This window comes from Taeniopygia guttata, chromosome Z (genome assembly GCF_048771995.1).
Source record: "Taeniopygia guttata chromosome Z, bTaeGut7.mat, whole genome shotgun sequence".
Classification (NCBI taxonomy): Eukaryota; Metazoa; Chordata; class Aves; order Passeriformes; family Estrildidae; genus Taeniopygia; species Taeniopygia guttata.
This window is the reverse complement of record NC_133063.1, coordinates 27,046,828-27,067,914: the sequence shown is the minus strand read 5'-3', so window position 1 is coordinate 27,067,914 and position 21,087 is coordinate 27,046,828. Positions and strand designations below refer to the sequence as shown.

At 40.2% G+C, this 21,087-nt stretch overlaps 1 protein-coding gene across 1 annotated transcript; it reads right to left on the bottom strand.

The window, feature by feature from the left end:
* Window positions 1-5,576: 5,576 nt before the first annotated feature.
* On the bottom strand, window positions 5,577-10,112 carry SRP19 (signal recognition particle 19; the record flags this gene model as incomplete). Its single annotated transcript, NM_001245384.1, is given in 5 exon segments — window positions 5,577-5,909; window positions 6,858-6,969; window positions 7,948-8,019; window positions 8,946-9,021; window positions 10,063-10,112. Coding segments are annotated over 5 exon segments (441 nt in total). The 3' UTR covers window positions 5,577-5,775.
* Window positions 10,113-21,087: the final 10,975 nt, after the last annotated feature.

The following is a 21,087-nucleotide window of genomic DNA, read 5'->3' as shown; positions in this document are numbered from 1 at the left end:
AATAAAATGAAGTTTCTTGAGTTTGCATTCCAGTCTTGCCAACTCTTTCTAAATAATCTGAGAATCAATTAGAATTTTTATTACTAATTCTTTAGTCATCTTTCACCCCCATTTCATATTCCACAAACAATAGCTTCCTTATGCAAAGGAGGAAAAACGGCGTTTTGTAAAAAAAAAAAAACCAGAATTCCTTGTAGGTCATGAGAGATTCTCATTTTCTGTAAAGAGCACCTGACAAATATGATGAACATCTTGTCTTCTAGAGAACTTCTACATGCTGTGTGATGGGGAAACTGTTCTTGAGGAATGACAACCTATGGCTACTAAGGAAGTCCTCGGTTGTGCAACCACATTGTTACAGCTTTATGAAAATTGTGTTTCCTACTGGTAAAGAATTAAGAGATTCTGTAGCAAAAAATCTTCAGATGACCACATGAACTAATGAACTAGTCAAGTAAAAATAATTGAAAATGAACTTTGAATTTAGCATACTTTGCAATGCAATGCAATTTACACCTTTGCTGAGGCTACGAAATTTCAAAAAAGTTTATATTTTCTATTACTGGATCTTTGCAGGAGAAGAATACTTGAAGACTTCTTAAACATGGCTAAGTTCTGCTACTTGAGAAGCAAATAGACAAAACACAAAAAACTACATGCCAAAGAACGCTCAAACCTTGGCAGATAAAAAGAGGCACACATGCTGTTTCATAGGAAATAGCACTGCAGTTCAGGCTGCTCAGTTCCTACCTGGAGTGTCCTCTGCTCTTCCCAAATCCCAAACTACCAAAGACTTACCTGTTCCTTTCCATCTCCCTTACACAGCCACTATGGCAAGGAGTACTTTTAAAAAAAAAAAATTATATAATAATAATTATTGTCATCTTTTTATTTAGGGGGAAAAAACATCTTTGAAAAGGGTTATCCCTTATCCTAAGAGAGTAAATAACCCCACAAGGGCCAGTTTGTAACAGGAAGAAGCTAAATTACTGATGTCCAGTGACACAACATGTGGGAATCATTCTAAGCTGTGCCAGGGGAAGTTCAGAGATGACACTGGGAAGCATTTCCTTATCAGGAGGGTGCTCAGACCTTGGAACAGGCTTCCTGGAGAAAGTGGTCAATGCCACAAGCCTGGCAGTGTTGAGGCATTGGGACAATACCCTTAATAGTGCGCTTTAACTATTGGTCAGCCATGAAGTGGTCAGGCTAGTTGGTTTGGATGATTATTTTACATCACTTCCCTTCCTGAAATACTATATTCCCGTTCCATTCCATCCCATTCCGTTTCACTGCATGTGTAGCTCCGGAGAAGGAATCAAGAGAGCCACCATCTCTCATGCTCCAAAGTAGAGCACATATAAATATCCCATAATATGTGCCCCAAAAGGGAGTTCTGGTGACAAGTTTCTGAAACACACACAAGGAACAGGATGTACACACAGGCAAGTTTTTTTAAGACCAGCTGTTTTTCACAGTGCTGTTGACTTGCTTCATGGCTGAAGGCCGACAACTACATATGGTTACACATTATTGTCGCTTCCCAAGTTAAAACACATTTCAAAATAACCTTTTTAAGCTCCCTCTCTTTAATTACTTAATTAAGAATTGAGTAATTATGGTTGTGCTTCTGCTATAATGGCCACAATGCTATATACATCTGAAAGAATAAACCACCTATCTCACAAGAGTGCAGAATTCTCATTTTTATTTATTCTGTTATTGATTGCCTGTACCATTACCCCTCCCCAATGCTCAATGCCAACATTACCATCCATTCCTGACACAGAAATTGTTGTAAAGATTCTTATAAGGATTTTGATCTCGTATTTAAAATTTTTTTCAAATTTTTGCTCGGGTACCTAGAAAATTGTATAGGGCAATAACAGACATGTACTTTTAGAGAGCTGGACTGGGACACTAGTTCATTATCCATATTCCTCCTGTCCTGGATGCTGACTAAATTCCCACTCAGGGATGCATGCCTTCCTTTGTTACTGTTGCCATCTACAGGAAATCTCGGGCAGAGTGTCTTTTTAGCAATGGTACTGTGTAAGTAAAACCTCACAGACAACTCTAAAAGGCAGGTGGAATAAAAGGCCATTCATTATCACCCAGTTTCCTCTTGAAAATAAAATAAAAAATTTTATTCACAGCATTCAGACTAAACATTGCAATATTTCTGTATTTTTACCGTCGACTTGTTTCCACTCCCAATCCCATAATAGTCAATAAAATTTTGCCTGTTCCCAGAAATGAGGTGTAATCTGTTAACTGAGGAAGAACTGAGGTGATCTTAACCTGCTTATTTTCAATCCTCCAAGGAACCCAGTTTATTAAAATACAGAAATGAAAATTTAGTTTATAAACTAACTCTGTCAGGAAAAGAGAAGGCGTGTTTAACTTTGTGCTGCCTTGTTTAGGAACAAATATTGCTCATATAATGTACTTAGTATAAAGCCGGAAATCATAAAAAGCAAAGCAGCCCCATTTAAAGATAGGAGGATAAGCAGATAGGAGTTAGGGAACTCAGTCTTCAACTTCCTAATGGTAGTAGTAATCTGATTTCCTAGCAGGGCTTTAAAAAACATAAAGTCAGCTTTACTCAAAATGCCCACAGAGCTTTCTTTGTTAGTTTGATTAATTCACATTTTATGTATTTGAGCTCAATATTACCCTTTTCAGAAGTCTTTCTTGTCTTTCCTTGCAAGATCGCTAGACTTTAAAATTGCTTTAGTATTTTAGGTTCTTAGATCCGGAAAGTTTGAAAAGCAATGCCACTAAGATAGGTCTCACACACACACACACAGATAGGTTCAGACCACTTCTGAAGGTATTTAATTTTAGATCACAGTAAATTTTATCCCACAAGACTCGACGTCCACATTTTTCAGCTGTCTGTAGTCTGAAGCTCTGATTTACAAAAGTTAAGCATAATGTGATTGTAACTTTTCAGAGCTCTCACTTTAAATAAAGTTTCTTATCACTCAGAAGAATCCAGGAATAATTTGAGTCTAACAATCTGTGGGCAATTTTAGTCTTTTATATTACAAGTCTATCTTCCATTCTGGTATTTTTCACCATGTTGCAACTAATTGTAGCACTTAGCTAACTATAATATAGTGGATGTGCCTTAATAACCTCTAACCATGTCCAGTTGTTTCCTGCTACAAAAAAACCCTTTCATATAGCATTTGTTTTCCATGTCTCATACCCCATGTTATTTTGTAAGCTCACAGGCATACCATTTAACTAACTTCCCAAAATTTAGGCCAGACACTGTAAAGATAGCTCATGTAAACTCTTACATCAGCAGAAAAATACCCCCTGAAGATGTTTGTATATGACCACAGACAATTACAGCCTTAGAGCACAGGACTTCCTCTCCTAAACATCTCTGTTTTAGAGAATCTGTGTAGCTGCTCACATTGAAAGGCAAGAATTCTCCCTAATAGTAAGAAGAGAGCAGGAGGGATGTGTGTGCTCAAAGACAGTCCTTTCCTGCAGAATCCAACATTACTCTGGAATGAATTATGGGATGACATGGGGAGGTCCTGTCCCGGCTAAACTGATGCTGTGTTTGAGGGGTGGACTTGAGCATGGACACTATCACAGAGGTTATGGATGTGACACAAGCAGTGTGATTAAAGCCTCTCTGGTATGGAGGATGATGGCTGAAGTGTCAATATGGTAGGGCCAGGCAGCTCGAGTGTGTCAGTCCCCCAGATCTACCAAGGCAAGAGCCATGTACTCACAGTGTAGGGACCAACCATTGGATGGCTGGAAACACCCTTTGTCCTGGGTCTTGAAAAGCAAGTCTTACGGGGGAGAGTACACCAGAAACAATTGAGTCAGACAGTGGGATTAGTTTCCAAAGCAACCTCACTTGGGCCAAAGAGCAGGGTACTGAGTGGGAATATCACATTTCCTGTCATGCACCAGTCTCTGGAAAGATCAAAGGATGCAATGGATGGTAAAAGACCACACTGAGAGCAGTGGGTGGTGGGACCTTCACACCCTTGGGTGCACATGCAGCAAAGGTAACCTGGTCAGTCAACGCCCAGGAACTGCCCACCAGCTGATGTGATCCGGTCTAAGTTCCTGCAGTGAACATTAAAGACAAGCTGGGGAAAAGAGACTGAGTTTTCCCTATGTCAGGCAAAGGTAAACCCATCCCTGGGATTGTTTTTGCTTAGGGACCTAGATGCACATGGTGGGTCCTGTGAAAGGATAGAAAAGTCTGGTATGTCTTAAAGGGACTTGATTTTGGGAAAGAAAAGCCAATGAATTAAATAAATTACTGTGTAACACCACGAATTATCACTTCCATGATGGCCCCGTGCCCATCACCACTGGCCACCCCATGATGACTGTCTGTGCGATACTGGATTTGTGGCTCTGACCCCGACTCCCTTTTGATCGCACATCAATGAAGAATGAACTTTGATGGAACCATGAGCACAGCAGTGATGGATTCAGAACTGCTTTCCACAGGCAACAATCCAACACCACAAACCTTCTCTCCTGCCTGAAAACTGGGTCTGACAGATGGGGCCCAGGGTCATGCACTCAATGGGCTTTTACTGGGATGGTCTGTAATTTAACGGAATGTTATCTGTGTGTGTATATGTACCAAAAACCAGGAAGATAATGGAGTTTTGGGAAGTGGGACCTGGCATTACAGAAATTACATGGAATGAGGGAAGCCTGTTGTGCTGACTTCAGTTGCAATCCAGTGAATTTTCCTCCCAGCCGCTGTTAGTGCTGTATTTTAGATTCAGTGTGAGAATAATGCTGCTAATACACTGGTGTTCTGCTTGTTCCTGAGCAGTCTTATCTTAAACCCAGGACTTTTTGGCGCCTCACGCTCTACCAGTGAGGAGCTATGGCAAGAAGCCAGGACAGGTGACCCAAGCTGGCCAAAGGGATATTCCATATCACAGATTAACATGTCCAGTATATGTACAGGGGGAGATTGGCCAGGAGGGGCTGATCACTGCTGGGGGTGGGCTGGGTATCAGCAGGTGGTGAATAATTGCATTGTGCATCATTTAATTTTTTTCCTCTAATTAAAAAATTCTAATGATAATTTTATTTTATTATCATCACTGTCACTTGCATTACTGAATTTTATTTAGTTTAAATTATTACACTGTTCTTACCTACACCCACAATCTTTTTCTTTCCTGATTATCCTTCCCTGCATCCCATTGAGGGTGGGGACTCAGGGAGCGGCTGGATGGTGCTTAGTTGCCACCTGGAGTGAAACCATAACAATTAGGGCTCAAAGTCCCCTCCAGCCTGGGCTTGAACACTTCCAGCAATGGGGCATCCACAACTTGTCTGTACAACCTGTACCTCCACTACCCTCTTCTGTATAAGGAAGAATAATTTCTTCCTTATACAGAATAGCATAGAATTAAGACAATTGCTTCTCTATCATAAATAAATGGTTTACTAAGGCAACCAGATTTCAAAAGGTGCATATTTCTTTTGGAAAAAAATAATTGTCCCACCCACCCTATTTGCTTATGTTCTTCCATTTCTAATGTGGGTGCTAATGTCAGACAGCCAGGTTATGTGTGAAAAGAGATTTATTGTTACACAGATGCAAGGCAGTTACATGCATTCCAGTTCCAAGAAAAGCAGGCAGTTCTACTCAGCTTCACCTCTTCATTTCTTGCTTGTATCTTCACTTCAAAGTCGCTGCATGGTGTCCACCTGTACTTGCTGTAAGTACAACTATGTGATGCAACACCGACTCCAGACATCAATTTATTTCTTTTTCTTCCCTTTACCTTTCTTGCCTCCCTCTCCTTGCTGAAGGCTTTGATCACTACCTCCCATCTTCTGAGTTCTTGTTTTCAGTTTGGGAATGGTTTCTGCAGCATACAGCATGACTGATTTACCTAAAATACACAGAGAGATCAATGCATGACTGGTTTGTTAAGAATGGATGTAAAACCTGGGAGATCTGTTTCTGTCCCCTGGTACAGCAAGCAGCTTCTGAAAAATTCTTGGGGGAAAGAAAAAAATTGCAGGACTGATACATGTCACAGTAGTCTGAAAAAGCCACATAACCTGACAATCTCCCAAGTGTCTGCATGCTTCCTGCTACTCTTTCCCTCCATCTCCTACTAGTCCAGAACACTGGGGACAGAATAATCAGGCAAAAGGTACATGCATTTTTAGAAAAGCATTACTGCCCTCCAGCAGAACTCTGATTTTAAATCATCTCCCTCTGTCAGTACTCTTATGCTACTGTACACCCAGCACTCTTCTTGCTCTTTCATTAAGATATATACTGCTTCTCTTTGACATAGGGATTAATCTTCAGAAAAAAATGCAAAATATGAAATAGACATTTAAGATGAGTAATTTGTATTAGTTAGTTAAGGGCAGTTGCCCCATTGTTTATTTATGAAAATGGCCAGTGAAAATTCAGTTTAACTCAGTATTGTGTTTTATCAATTTAGCATCCACACTGATGCGCAGATGATATATGTATCCTAAGAAAACAGTGGAATTTAGCCATTTAAGAACTAAACTGTTTTAAATGTCAACAAAGCAGTAAGCCAAAACTGAATACATGCTTTGCTCAATGCAGCAATCACACAATGTTCCCCATAAATCCCTCCAATGACACTGCTGCAGAAGCAGCAGAATCAAAGGCAACAGCATTTTACAAACTTTACTCAAGGCTCACAACTTAATTTTATTGACTTACACAAGCAATGAGATTTAATAGTAAACTGTAGGGTTTATAAAACTAATAAAGCAGGCTGCTAACATAAAATAAACCAAGTCTTTCTGGTTTATTAACAGGTGACGTAGCTAAACCCAGGCACTCTACTCACGTGTTGGAAACTGAGGTAAACATGGGTTGCCATCATCTTGTTTGAGCTGGATTCGTACTCTACCTCTGTACTGCACATCTCTGTTCCACTCTCTGGGATACATCTTGTTTTTCTGTCATACAAAAGGAGAAACGTATTACAACCTGCATTGGAAGACAAAACTGTTTCAGAGGCACTGCTGAAAACAGCTCCTGGCACTGAGCAATTCTGTGAGTAAACTGTTACAGGGACAATTTTATGCCCCCAGTGGTCTAGACCACAGGGTCACAGGTTTTTGTTTTTCTCCATCGCTGCAAACCCTTCTGGACACCTAGGGATAGCAAGTGATAGGTCACAATCACTGCTTTTTGGCTAATTATAGCCTTCATTCTTCATGAAACATCACAGATTTCTCAGTACAGATGGTACGCAGTGTCCAGACACTTCTGAAAAACAAACTGATTTTGTACCAAGCTTTTGGGTACTTGTGTATGAGGGCCTATATTCTTCTCAGAAAAAATAACACTGTTCTAAATTAATCATTACTTCAGGAAATGACAGTGTGAAGTTACCTCTCTAGAAATCCAGACTCATTCCCTTAGAAAAAAGTAACCAATAAACTATTTAAAGAGCAAGTATGTACTGCAGTAAAAAGCTAACATTGTCTGCCTGAAACATAATTCCAAAGGACTATGAAGATTCCAATTATCAGAATCCTATTTCTATACAAGACTCATTGCAAAGGTCATTACATTCCATTAAAAACTTTCATTTTTAAAAGCTTAATTTGCAGAGTTGCAGCTTGTAAAACTAGCTCTTATTCAGATACACTTTTAAGCATCCAGGAAAGTCCTCTAAGAAGGCTGGTAAAACAGAAGTGATTTTTTATAAGCTTTAAAAGTAACATTGTCTGAGAGATCTGAGATATTCCTGACTTGCATCAGATTTCCAACATTTACACAATGATTATGGTCAGTTATCATATAAAGCAAGGAAAGCTAGTACCAAAACTTCTGAACCACAAGTTATAAAAAATGATATGATGAGAGAATAGAGATGCATAACAAATTTGTGTGGTTTTTGTACGTGGGGACTTTTTTTTTTTTATTACCTCTAGTAACACATTGAATCCTACTGCTGCACATACATCTTGGATTTCTGTAGATGTGGGGTTTTCTACAGCCTGTTGAAACAGTGTTAAAATTAATTAATTTTCAACTATGACCTGCCAATAAAGAAACCAGACCAGTATCCCACCCTATACTCAGTAATTAGCAAAAGCTGATGGGGAAAGAGAAGGTACAAATCTAGTGTAGAAGTCATTTGTCAGTGATGCTGTGCTTTAGAAAACATTAAAAAAGAGCTAAGACATCAGGAAACAGATGAGATAGAATTCACTAGGACAGGGGAGCAAGTTAAAGAATTGCTTAGAAAAAGTAATTTAAATTAACAGCTATTATGTGTACAGAGATGCCAAAAGGTGTAAATCAGCAACACAAGGACCTTATAGCAAGGACTGAGGGAGGCAAAAAGCACAACACTTCTATCCCTAAGGGAGCGGATTCCTCCCATAGGTAGACCGTAGGTGACTTGTATACTCAAGAAAGATTTTATTTTAAAAAAAAACCCCAAACCCTAAGCAGTAAGGAAAGCCCTTTATATTCCCAGAACTACTTGCTAAAATTATTACAAATGAGTGAGATGACAAAAAGCTATTTCTGGACATGTCCAAAGCAGCAATACCTTCCATGCCTGTGTATCACATGGACAGGACACAGCATACAGGCTCATACAGTCACTAGAACCCAATCATTACCTGGCTACTCTTTTATGCATTGCTGTCAAATACTGCAAGCTACCTATGCATGAGGGTATTCAGCTCCTCATTACTTCGCCTGCTTGCTCATGGTGCTGCTCCCTTGAAAGCAAACACTTCAGCTCAGGGCCCTCCTACTAAATTCACATGCTGGCACTAGGTCACCTTCAAATACACTGTTATTTCCACACCATGGGGGAATGGAAAGATCAGAGAGATGTATTTTCCAGCACTCTACACACTGCTGAACTGCAAAACAAAATGTCCTGTTTCCCTGCCACCCATGAAATTACTTTGTCTATGGGTATCCTTCTTCCTTCTGCTATTGTCTTCTTGTTATTCAAATAAGCTGGATAAATGCAGATGAATCTAAAAAGAGAAAACAGTGAGTTTAAGCAAGCTATATCAACTCCTTAATGCTTATGCAGTATTTTCCTAGTAAAACAGAAAATAAATGTCATGGCTATCACACAGGAGTTCCCACAGCAGCTTAGAACAACCATTTATTTTCCCTAGACTGCTCAGTAGGATGCTGCAAAATCCCACTTTGAGTTACCATGGACACGGCATGACATCATTTTTTGGGGCACTACGTGTACAAGGGATGGAGTTACCATTCCTGAGACAAAAACAAAACAAATCAAAACCACGAGGCTGAAATAAAACCTTTTGACCTATTTCTTACAATCTTGAAACATGGAACACACGTCTTTCCCTGAAATGATATAACATTTCCCTGAAAAGAATTAACATTAAAGAAGGTTCTACTACAGTACAGATCACCCCGGATTTGGGTACATTTATAAAAGCTACTGAAACACTGGGCTCTTAGAAAATGGCTTAAGATTTTTCAACAGATTTACACCTGTCAAGCACATACACAGGATTAGCGTGACAAAATCTCAATTATACTAATTAGACAATTAAAAAACCAACTAGCTGAGACCAAGGGCATGTGGAAGAAGGCCTGCATTGATTTTAATAAGGATCTATGAGAGCATAGGAAAACAGATAAAATGAGTAAAACATATGGTGCAGATTCCAATTAGCTGAATAACAAGAGAGTGACAAAGTCCACGTTTCTGGCTTTAAAAAACATCCCAAATCACCTCAACTACTGCTGTTTTCTCCTTCTCTTGTCTAGCAGTGTGCTGCACGCTTTGCTACTGCTATCTTTATGAGCCGACTAGCTCTGTGTTCTGCCTGGGAACTCTATTCTCCTCACTGCCTTCCCAACCACGCCAGTGTCAACGCCACTCCTCGTCCCACAGGGATTCCAACCACCATCATCCCTCGCTCCACAGGGATTTACAACACCACCCCTTGCTCCGCTCGCGCTTTCTGTTTCGTGAGCCCTGAGTGACACAACACAAACAAGCCCCGACCCCAAACAAGCCGTTCTCACCGCACCTCTCCTTGTCCGCCGGGGACGCGGCGCCAGCGGCGGCGGCGGCCATGACAGCGGCACCGGCCCCGCCCCGCGCCACGGCGGCCGAGAGGGCCCGCCCCCAGCGGGCTCCGCGAGATTCTATTGGTCAGCGGCGCTATCTGTCAAAAGCCGCAGCCTGTCAGGAGGCGCAACGTCGGCGCCGCGGTCGCGCAGCGCGACTTCCGCCAGGCTGAGGGAGTGGGACGGGATGGCGGCGGGAAGGGCGGGAGCGGCGGGGCTGGGGGTGCGCGGAGGCGCTGTGGCGCGCACACACAGACACACAGACACACACACACACACAGGCGGTGTCACACACACACACAGACACACACACACAGGCGGTGTGACACACACACACAGGCGGTGTGACACACACACACAGGCGGTGTGACACACACACACACACACACACACACACACACACACACACACAGGCGGTGTCACACACACACACACACACACACACACAGGCGGTGTGACACACACACACACACACACACAGGCGGTGTCACACACACACACACACACACACACACACACACACACACACACACAGGCGGTGTCACACACACACACACACACACACACAGGCGGTGTGACACACACACACAGGCGGTGTGACACACACACACACACACACACACACACACACACACACACACACACAGGCGGTGTCACACACACACACACACACACACACAGGCGGTGTGACACACACACACACACACACACACAGGCGGTGTCACACACACACACACACACACACACACACACACACACACACAGGCGGTGTCACACACACACACACACACACACACAGGCGGTGTGACACACACACACAGGCGGTGTCACACACACACACACACACACACACAGGCGGTGTGACACACACACACACACACACACACAGGCGGTGTCACACACACACACACACACACAGGCGGTGTCACACACACACACACACACACACACAGGCGGTGTGACACACACACACAGGCGGTGTCACACACACACACACACACACACACACAGGCGGTGTCACACACACACACACACACACACACACAGGCGGTGTCACACACACACAGAGACACACACACACAGGCGGTGTGACACACACACACAGGCGGTGTCACACACACACACACACACACACACACAGGCGGTGTCACACACACACACACACACACACACACAGGCGGTGTCACACACACACACAGGCGGTGTCACACACACACACAGGCGGTGTCACACACACACACACAGGCGGTGTCACACACACACAGAGACACACACACACAGGCGGTGTCACACACACACAGAGGTGGTGTCTCACACACACACACACACACACACACACACACACACACACACACACACACACACACACACACAGAGGCGGTGTGACACACACACAATTGCATGAAAAAAACAGCCTAAAGGTTAAGGGAAGAACTACGGGGTCAGCACTGGGTCCTGTCCTGTGTCCCTGAGATCCTGAAAAGCTGCCTGGGAGCGATCCTGCACTCCCAGCTCTTGCCAGCCCTGCTGGAGCAGTGCCTGGACCAGAAGACACCCAGAGGTCCTGCCAGCCTCAGCTATTCGGTCACCCTGTGAATTTCACACATCATATTTTGTGTACTCTTACTCTTCATACAGCAGCAACGTCCCAGGACAAGAAATTGATGGTATCTATTCCTTATTTATCTGTGCCGGTGTCTTTTTAAATTTTTCTGCTCCACCAACATATCCAGCTGGCAGCAAAATATGGAAGAGGGAATGCTAAGACCCAGTTTACCACAGTGGTTGTCCCAGGGGAGAACTGCAAGTACCATTCATGAAAACATGGAAGAGTTAAGAGTTATGGAGAAGCTTCAGAAAGGATCAGGGCGGCACAGATTAAAAACTTATTGTCTCTTCAGGCTTTTGAAAGATGAGTTTTGTTGTCTTCTGTCTTTGCTCTCATTCTGTCAGAATGAATGCACTGTACAGAGTAGTGCAGAAAACACAAACAGCACAACTGTGTGGCATCAGCAGGAGCAAGCGGCTTTTGGAAATGTGACTGCAGCTCTCTGGGACCAGCTCAGCGACTTGGCAGCTCCTCACAAACATGACTCAACATGGTCCTCAGCTGAAAAACAAGGTTATGTAAATGAGGTGTGCCAGTTATGAAGGAAGTGTTTGATGCAATACTTGTCCAGTGCTAAAGACAGGTTTTTTGAGGGTTATCTCCAGCTTATCGTCAAACTGACCGATACAGAGGCAAGTGTAGCTTTCTTAGAGGCAATCCATCCACAATAATTACTTAGATATTTTGTTGCTTAGCAACAAAAGGTTCTCATCTTGTTAGCAGTAGCTTGATTTCCTGTTTTTCTTTCTTTGCACAGTGATTTTATTTTAAATCTCCATTACTTGCACACACTTGTCTTTCTGTTGAAAGACTTTTTATTGAGATCCCTACCACCTAAATAGTGGTCAAGAACTACCATTACCCTGGGAATTGTCCTGTTGTCGAGGCTGTCACTGCTTAAATCTATGCCTCAGCCAACATAGGCAGAAGTTTCTTCTATCAACTGCTGTCATCTGCTTTTAGCAAGACAGATGTGGGCTGTCAGGAAGGAGCGGGGTGTTAAATGCATAGTGTGTGCACAGGGTGAATGTGGACAAACCATGTACAATATAGTCATTGTCTCTGTGCAGGCATGAAGTGTGCAGGGCACGTTCATGATCTGACCATAGCATGAAACGTGGTCATCCTACACCTTTTTACTGCCATTTGGTTTGAACTATATGCATTGCCCTTTTCTTCTGGGACACAGAGGTCTGAACCAAACGGATATAAACATAAATCTCTCTCTGCAGGAGAGTGCTCTAGCAAGGTTTGAACTGAAGATCAAATATAATCTTTTAGGAAGTACTGTTAAGAAATATTTATTTGGCATTGCCACAGCTTCATATTTTAAAAACTGAAATATAGGCTAAAACTTAATGAAAAAATACTAAAATTTACTCCATACTATTCCCTTAGATTTCTGTAGTGGTTTTAGCCCCTCAGTTAGATTGTAAAGCAATTTCTGTTGCATCTCCTTGAGAAGATGTGCTCTGATACTATGTTAAAGGCAGGGAACACAGCTGCAGTTTTTGAGTACTATCATTGCATATTAAGATTGCCCTCAATCAGTCCAGTTAATACAGGGCATTGGGAAAGGTTTTGTGTATTTTAATGTTGTTTTATTTGGCAGTTGCATGTCATTTTCTTTCTTCAAATTCATGTAGCTTTTAAATACCAACATATTAATGGCTTATCTTGGAAAACAATATTTAAATTTAGTGTTGCAAAAGATACATAGCATGTGACAGCATTTGTGAAATAGAAAGGGTAGGAAGACAAAAAATTTATTTTCCACATCTTTTTCAGATGGCAAAATTTAAAAATTGTCAGAAATGGAGTTTGTGGAATTACAGACTGGATCAACATGGCAAACATAACTGACCACACAGGGGAAGCATGGGGGGTTTTTTCTGCAGATCTTGTTATTACTTACCAATCTCCTTTATAGGTGCTAGAATTCACGATATCTTGGAACCAGGATGCCTAAAATGAAGCAGTGAGTAGAGACACGTCAGTTTAATCCCCATCATCACTGTAGAATGACTTTACTGAGTATATGGCATCCAATCACTGCATTTGTTCTAGTGGGATAAGAAATACATTTCAAAGTTGAATTCTGCCTATTTCCAGCCCAAGGAATTCAGAGACAGAAGCAGGTCACAAAGCATTCCAGCTCAGGCACGCTGTAGCTGTGTTTCCAAAGTATCTGCTGTTCCTGGACTCAGATATGGAACAGAGCACTCAACACCTGACAGGTTTTAAACAATTTAAAGCAGTAGGAAGAGAAGGTACAATTGCTGGTGAGGACAGGACTTGTACACAACTGCAGCAAAACATCAAGACCACAGATTGGTCTTGATGGAGAGTAGTAGCAGGGATACTGGTCTTGGAAAGCTTTGTAGAACTTGCTGAGGTTATTCCTGTGTCTGCGGCCACTGCAGTGCTAGGGAAGAGGCAGGGAATGAAAATTACACTATAAAACCCTAAAGCTGAGAATTATGTCTCTGTATACACTGTCACCAGCAAGTCAGGTTCCTGACTGAGACTCTATTTTTACTATTAATGGTGTTGGGGGGGAAAAAATAACAAAAAAAAGATCCCCAACAAAAACTAAAAAACTCCCTCAGTCCTCAAAGAAAACCCTTCCCAAACAAAACAACCCAGCAACAAAAGCCCTTTACAAATATGAAATAGCAATTCAAAGTGGTTGTGATAGATTGCTGCAATTCACCTGGGGTAAATACAAATGCCGTAACTGGAAGTGGGAGCCCAAGAAAATGGAGATGATTTGAGGTGACAGTTTGTGACACAGTGTTTTACTGAAGTGTCACATACACCTTATTCAGACCTTGTATCCATGTTCAGTTTCTTCTTACTTGAGGCTACACTCCATAGTCTAAACATGCTAAAAATACCTATGTAATAATGGGGCTAGGGAAGTTATTCAGGAGAGGACACATTTTCACCTGGATTGGTGGAACAGCTCTGTAGTGGACTGCAGTAAAACACAGAACAGGGATGTAGAGGAAAATTTTGATTTGTTCAATGGTCACTGAAGGGAAGGGGGCAACATGGAAAGGATTTACTTCACAGTTTTGGAAATGAGAATTCCAGAAGGATATTTTTAAGTAATAAGGGCTGGGGAAAAAAAACTACAAAGCTTTCATTGTGAAAAATGCTTCATGAATTATGACTCAAGTTGGAAGTAACAGGCTGGTCTGTCCAACACTGAATTTTCAACAGCACAGAGAGAAAATGATGCTTTCATTTAGTTTCATTTTGCTGGTATTTACTTACCATGAGATGTCAATATGCAGAATTAACCATTAATTGCCACTTTTACAAGACTGTATGCTCCATTTTCCCAAAGCAAGGGGTGTCCCTACCCATGGCAGAGTTTCAACCCAGAACTGGATGATTTCTAAGATCCCACTCTGTGATTCTGTGATATTAAATCCACAGAGTACCTTTCAGTTGTACTGATTCAGAATCCTGTCTGCTACAGAAGTGTTATCAGAAGAGGCACTATGTCGTGTCCATACAGGGAACACCAACAAAACATTCTTTATGAATCAGCAGAAGCACCACTTCTGTTCATCTCAACGGCAGGGGACTATAAATGTCAATAGCTTATTTAAGGAGTGTGGGATGTTCTAAAACCATGTTTCAATCTGTGTAAGAGCTGCACCACCAAGAGTAGCTGACAAGTGGCCTTAAAACAACCAGCCTGACTTGTACAGTGTTTGGAGCTAAAAGTCTTTTGGATTATGTCACCTAGACTGAAGCCTTGACTTGTAAAAATTAATGTAGGAAGTACAGCAAACAATATATACAGTGTTTCAGAGATCCTGAGGAGAATGCTGGGCACCACATTGTGAAGATGCTATCCAAATCCCTATTAGCTGGCCACAATGAAACTGGCAAAATGGAAAACCATAGATTTCTACACATCTCTCATTCCTTCTGATTGCAAAGACTGTATCTCTTAAGTACAGAGCTCAGTTTTACACCCATTCTTTGTCCTTCTGTTTTAGTTTTGTAAAGCAGCTGACAGCTGTGTAAATTCACAGCTGTGTAGTCAGTTTCCAAGATTAAAATAAACCATCAGTCATCTGTGTGATGCAGTAATACAGTATTTGTTCTGAATTCACAGCTTTCACTTCAGCTAAATTTTGACTTCTAACAAGTCCAAATTATTTATGTTCTGGTTTTGGCTGGGATAGTTAATTTTATTTCTAGTAAGTAGTATAGTACTGTGTTTTGAATTTAGTGTGAGAATGTTGAAAATGCACTGATGTTTTTGTTGCTAAAGTAAGTTTCTCATGCCCTGCCAGGAAGACGAAGACAACTGAGAGGCACAAGTTGAGGGGGGACATGTAAAACAACCAAAGGGATATTTCCAGACCTTATGGCATCATGCTGAGGATACCTGTGGAGAAAGTGAGCTGCAGGCTCATGCTCAGAGATTGCCTAGGAATCAGTTAGCAAGTGGTAAGAAACTGTATTGTGACTCAATTGTTTTGTGTATTCTCTATGATTTATTATTATTTTCTCCCTTTTCTGTTTATTCAACTGTCTTTATCTAAATCTACAGTTTTCTCATTTTTTTCTTCTGATTGTCTCTCCCATCCCACAGGATGAGAGTGAGTGGCTGGGTAGTGCTTGATTGGCAACTGTGGTTAAACAATGATACTTAAAACACTTAAAAGTGTCAAATAATCCATCATAGGTGTGCAGCTGCTCAGTGTAGCAGGAAAAAAAGGATGCCAACTCCTTTTCATCACCCAATGGAATAACAAAATACTACTACAAAAATAATAAAAATTGGGAGTTTTCTTATAACTCATGTAATGGCTTAACTTTTACATCTATTTGTGTGTTCTTCCACAGTACACTTTCAGTGTGAATGTATGCCATCTCAGACCTTAGCAATAGTCAGGTAAGGTGCACAAGCCCTTCCTTGCTACCAGTGTGCTTTTTGTACAGAGGACTGTTAGAGAAAAAAGGGCAGAATTAGGCTTAGCCTAACTTCATTTGTATTTACTATAATAATCACTGTCTCCTTGTTTTCATGATCACTACTGATTTTAAATGGCAGGTTATAATTATAATGCTCTTAAAAATTATTATTTTTAATAAAACATTTAAATTTTTAGCAAGACAATTTTCTTTTCTGCATATAAACCAAGACTTAAGTGCAAGCTTTTCTAGAACAACTTGAAAATTAGAACTCAATATGAAAAAGTGGTACAACTATTAGAAAACAAGGAATCTTAGTAATCAGCAACAATGCCCTTTTTTAGTTTAAATACTTTTGTCAAAGTCTAAAGTGAATAAGGGATTGTAAAATACATATGTAAATATAAACATATATGTGTATGTGTGTTGGGAATTAATCAACTTGGGTCCCTTAATAGTTTAATAAGGGACTAGAGAATTCATTCATTACAGGAAAGAAAGACTTTAGTAATGAACAGTCTCTGCTATGCTTATAAGTAATAATGAAATAAGCCTTGTGAAACTTTTTTAAGTAATAGAGGCATTATGAAATTTTATAGTGTCAGAACTAGATTTTGTTTTGTGCAGCTCCTTCTAAGGTGAAACATGGAAGAGAACAGAGGTAAACCAGGTTTTCAAGCTTCTTTTTTCCACTTATCTGAAATGCGAGTATCACTAAAATGAAAATGCATGGGGCTTTTTTTGAGCATTTGTTCTGATATACTGAATTATTGAAGTGTCTTAACAACAAATTCCTTTTTAAATGAAATAATATTTCTAATACAGTGCACAGACACCTAACTTTCAGTAATAGCCAAGAAAACAATTCCAGTCTGACAGGGTGCAATCAGGAGGAAATTTTATGTAACACTGCAAGTAATAAATAAATTATGCATAGCAAGACTAAATTCAGAATAAGTATACTGTGAAACAAAATACATTAGAATAATTGAAGAAAGAATTAATTACAGAGTTAGGATATAAACAGTAATGCATCTCAGGCAGAAGCGAACAACAAAATTGTGGGCCAGGTTTGTTCAAGAGAAACAACACTTACAGGTGGGCAAATTCATCTGATCTCACAGGATGACAGTTTACTTGGCAGAGAACCAGCACAAGCTTTTACATATTAGATCCCTCCAGAAAGGATGGCATTAGATATACTGTTTCTATGTATGGCTTGAGCTCTAGACAGAAGTGCATTTTACTGAGTGAACTAGCTCCCTCTACATCTTCCTGATACTCTAATTGCAATTCTACAGCCACTCAAGCAAAGGATGTTTTCACAAACAGCAAAATTCGAATAATTTCTTTAAATCTTGAAGTGGCAGAAATTCACTAATACATAAGCCTGTAACTGTGTGGAAATTTCTTAAGAAAGGTAATTTGTAAAACTACTAGGGAGGCATTCCCCAATCTTGGAGTAAGTAAACAGCACATCTGGTAAACTGAAACTTCACAGCAGAAAATTCATCTTGGCATCACAAGTTAATTGACACCTGCATTAATTATGTTGTGAACTCTTAAAGCACCACACCAAATTCCCTTGCACTTCCAATATGTAACCAAACACAACACGTAAGCAGTTAACTTACCATTCTGACTAAAAACTCAACCTTAGCTACGTAACATTCTCTATAAACACATTTACAGATACAAACTGTTATTCTGCATATAGGAAACTATGATGCAGGAATCTTATTTCTACATGTGATCTGAAATGAAATTAAAAGTGGGCATCTCTTCTGGTTAAATGTCAAAGTGCAAAGGAGATGGCTGTGGAACCAGAGAGTGAATACACTTGGGTAATTTGGTATCAAAAGGTCCTCGGAGTTTTAAACATGTGGAGAAAGTCATGCTTTACATTAACTGACACTTCACTTTTGATTCACAGCTTCATCCAAATCACACATCTCATCAAGAACAAAGCTGTTGCACAGATGGATCCAACTTTGCAAGGCATTACAGTAGATGTCAGAAGTTCTATTTAGGTGGAAGTCTACACGATTTTTAGTGATGCTCTTATGGCTGTTCGTACTATTTCACGAAAGCTAGATGGGAAAGACATTTGGGAGGCATCTAGTAACTGCAGTAACTGTAGTTACTTTGTACACTTGCACTTTGTACAGAGTCCACCTAAACATTTTCCAGATCATCCCTACAATACTGACCTCATTAAAAAAGCGAGATATTACCTCTCCCTCTTCAAGCCTCTTCTAGGAAAGCAATAGTTGCAATAAATCTCTTCACTGGAAGGATTTACTGCATTGAATTTAATATTGTAAATCTAAAAACTGTCTCCCAGAAGTTTACATGTGGTAGACTTTTTGGGGGGGGTATTTTTGAAGAAATGTATCTTTTCCACATCCATATACTGATGTAATACTTCTGAAGTTAGTTGTCAGATTTCCAGGATTAAGGATGTACCCAAATATAAGGTATTTAAATGCAAAGCACTAGAATCCATTGGACAAAAATTCAGTTAAAATAAAAAAACCCCAAAACCAAAAAACCCCCCCCAACAAAAAAAAACCCCAACCAACCAAAAAAACAACAACAAAAAAACCCCATCCAAACATCAATTTGCTTTTGCTGTGTCAAAATGGGTGAAGGTCTGAAACTTGGCACATAGGCTTAAAATTGCCTGTAATGGCTCAATCCAATGACCTCCTACAAAGTAAACTATCCCAACCTCTTTCAACCAGCCCTAGCTGTTTTATTTACTCTTTTGCTTGCTCAGGTGGCACTTGTCCAATTATGCACTGACCAAATTCAGCATATCCAAGCAACACTAATCCTACTAACCCCATCAGGGGAGCAGGTCAGAGGTGAGCAAGTCCACTGAAAGGTCATGTAAGAGCCAGGATTCATAGAGAAGCATGGAATGGAGAAGAAAACATCTTTGAACAGCACATGCCATTTTTTCAGTTCTAGAAATATAATGGATCGTTATCCTTAAAGGAAGCTAACACAGTTATCTTTCTTGGTAACATCAACTTCTGTTAAGGGGATCAAGGGAATGGACAGCTATGAAGTACTCCAAAGTAGACATCAAATAATTCAGTTTCTAGATTATCAGGCAAAGATTATGCAATTTTGTGGTCTACTGGTATACTTCAAAATAATGCCTCATGAATTTGTGCATAAGCTGTTCTCTCTCTAGTACGGCTTATGTAATTTACTGAGGAAGAAAGGAAAGTACATCCCTAGGACAACATGACTCACTCTGAAACTGTCCCTTTTATCTCCCTCCTCCTTTACCAAAGACAGTGCAACCAACTTCCTTAAAGCCATCAAAGGTATTTCTTTGTTGAAGAATACTGCAGCTTACTGACACTTATAGCATAAACTATACTTGTATTCTGCAGCCAAATCCTGCTTGAAACAATATTCCAGTCTCATCAGGAAACTATGGCAAGTCTTTAAATTTTTAAGTTGTCATATCTGACAGAGCTGTATTATCTTCAATCTTTCAGGAGAAAATACTCTCGATAGAGAACTGCACATGAAAAATAGAAATAGATTAATTCCCCTTTTAAAGACTGCAATATTTAGTCAGAAGAGCTTACACAGAAATTGAGCAGTAACCTTAACTGTGGCACACTGCAAGAAACTAAAATGGAAGCACAATTTAAAAAGTGAACTAATTACAAATTGTGGGGAGGTCAGATCTCTGCTTTTCACATCAAGAGGACAAAGCTAGAAAATAGTCTGAAATAAGCTTTATGAGTTATTTTTCAGTATAAACTGATTTTTAAGTATAAGTTTGGTATGCACAAGATATGATAAGCTAATTCAAGGACAAATAAAGGTCTAAGCATAAGTCACAAAAAATTCTACCAAAATTGGTAGAAAGAAAGGCAGTGCATCCCAGAAGAACAGTAAATTGAGTCTTGGTTTCCTTAGCTCCTTGCTATTCTTTGTTTTGCCTTGACATAAATAATGTCCTCTTACCTGCTGTGGCAACTTCATACAAATAAAACCAAGGAACGAGAGGTTATCTTTAGCAGCATAAATCAAATCTGACTATTGTGACTCTGTCACCATTAAAAAAATCCAAGACCAAATATACTTATTGCAACCATTTTTTGTATCTTAGATTTTATATTTCTGGGATCTGTTTTTTAGTTAAGCTTAAAGAATATAACTTTATATCCCCATCATAAATCAAACATCATGGATGTCTTTAAATATTCTGAAAGGCTCTTAGTGGATACTAAGTATTTTAGATAAAGAATCAGAGAAATGTAGATCTGGAAGAGATTTCAAAAGATCACTCATCTCTGCACACAGGCAATATGAAATATACAGTCCATCCCTATGAGATGTTTCATAAACCTCTTCTTAGAACTTCTATAATGGAAATTTAACAACTCCCATGGGAAGCATATTTTAG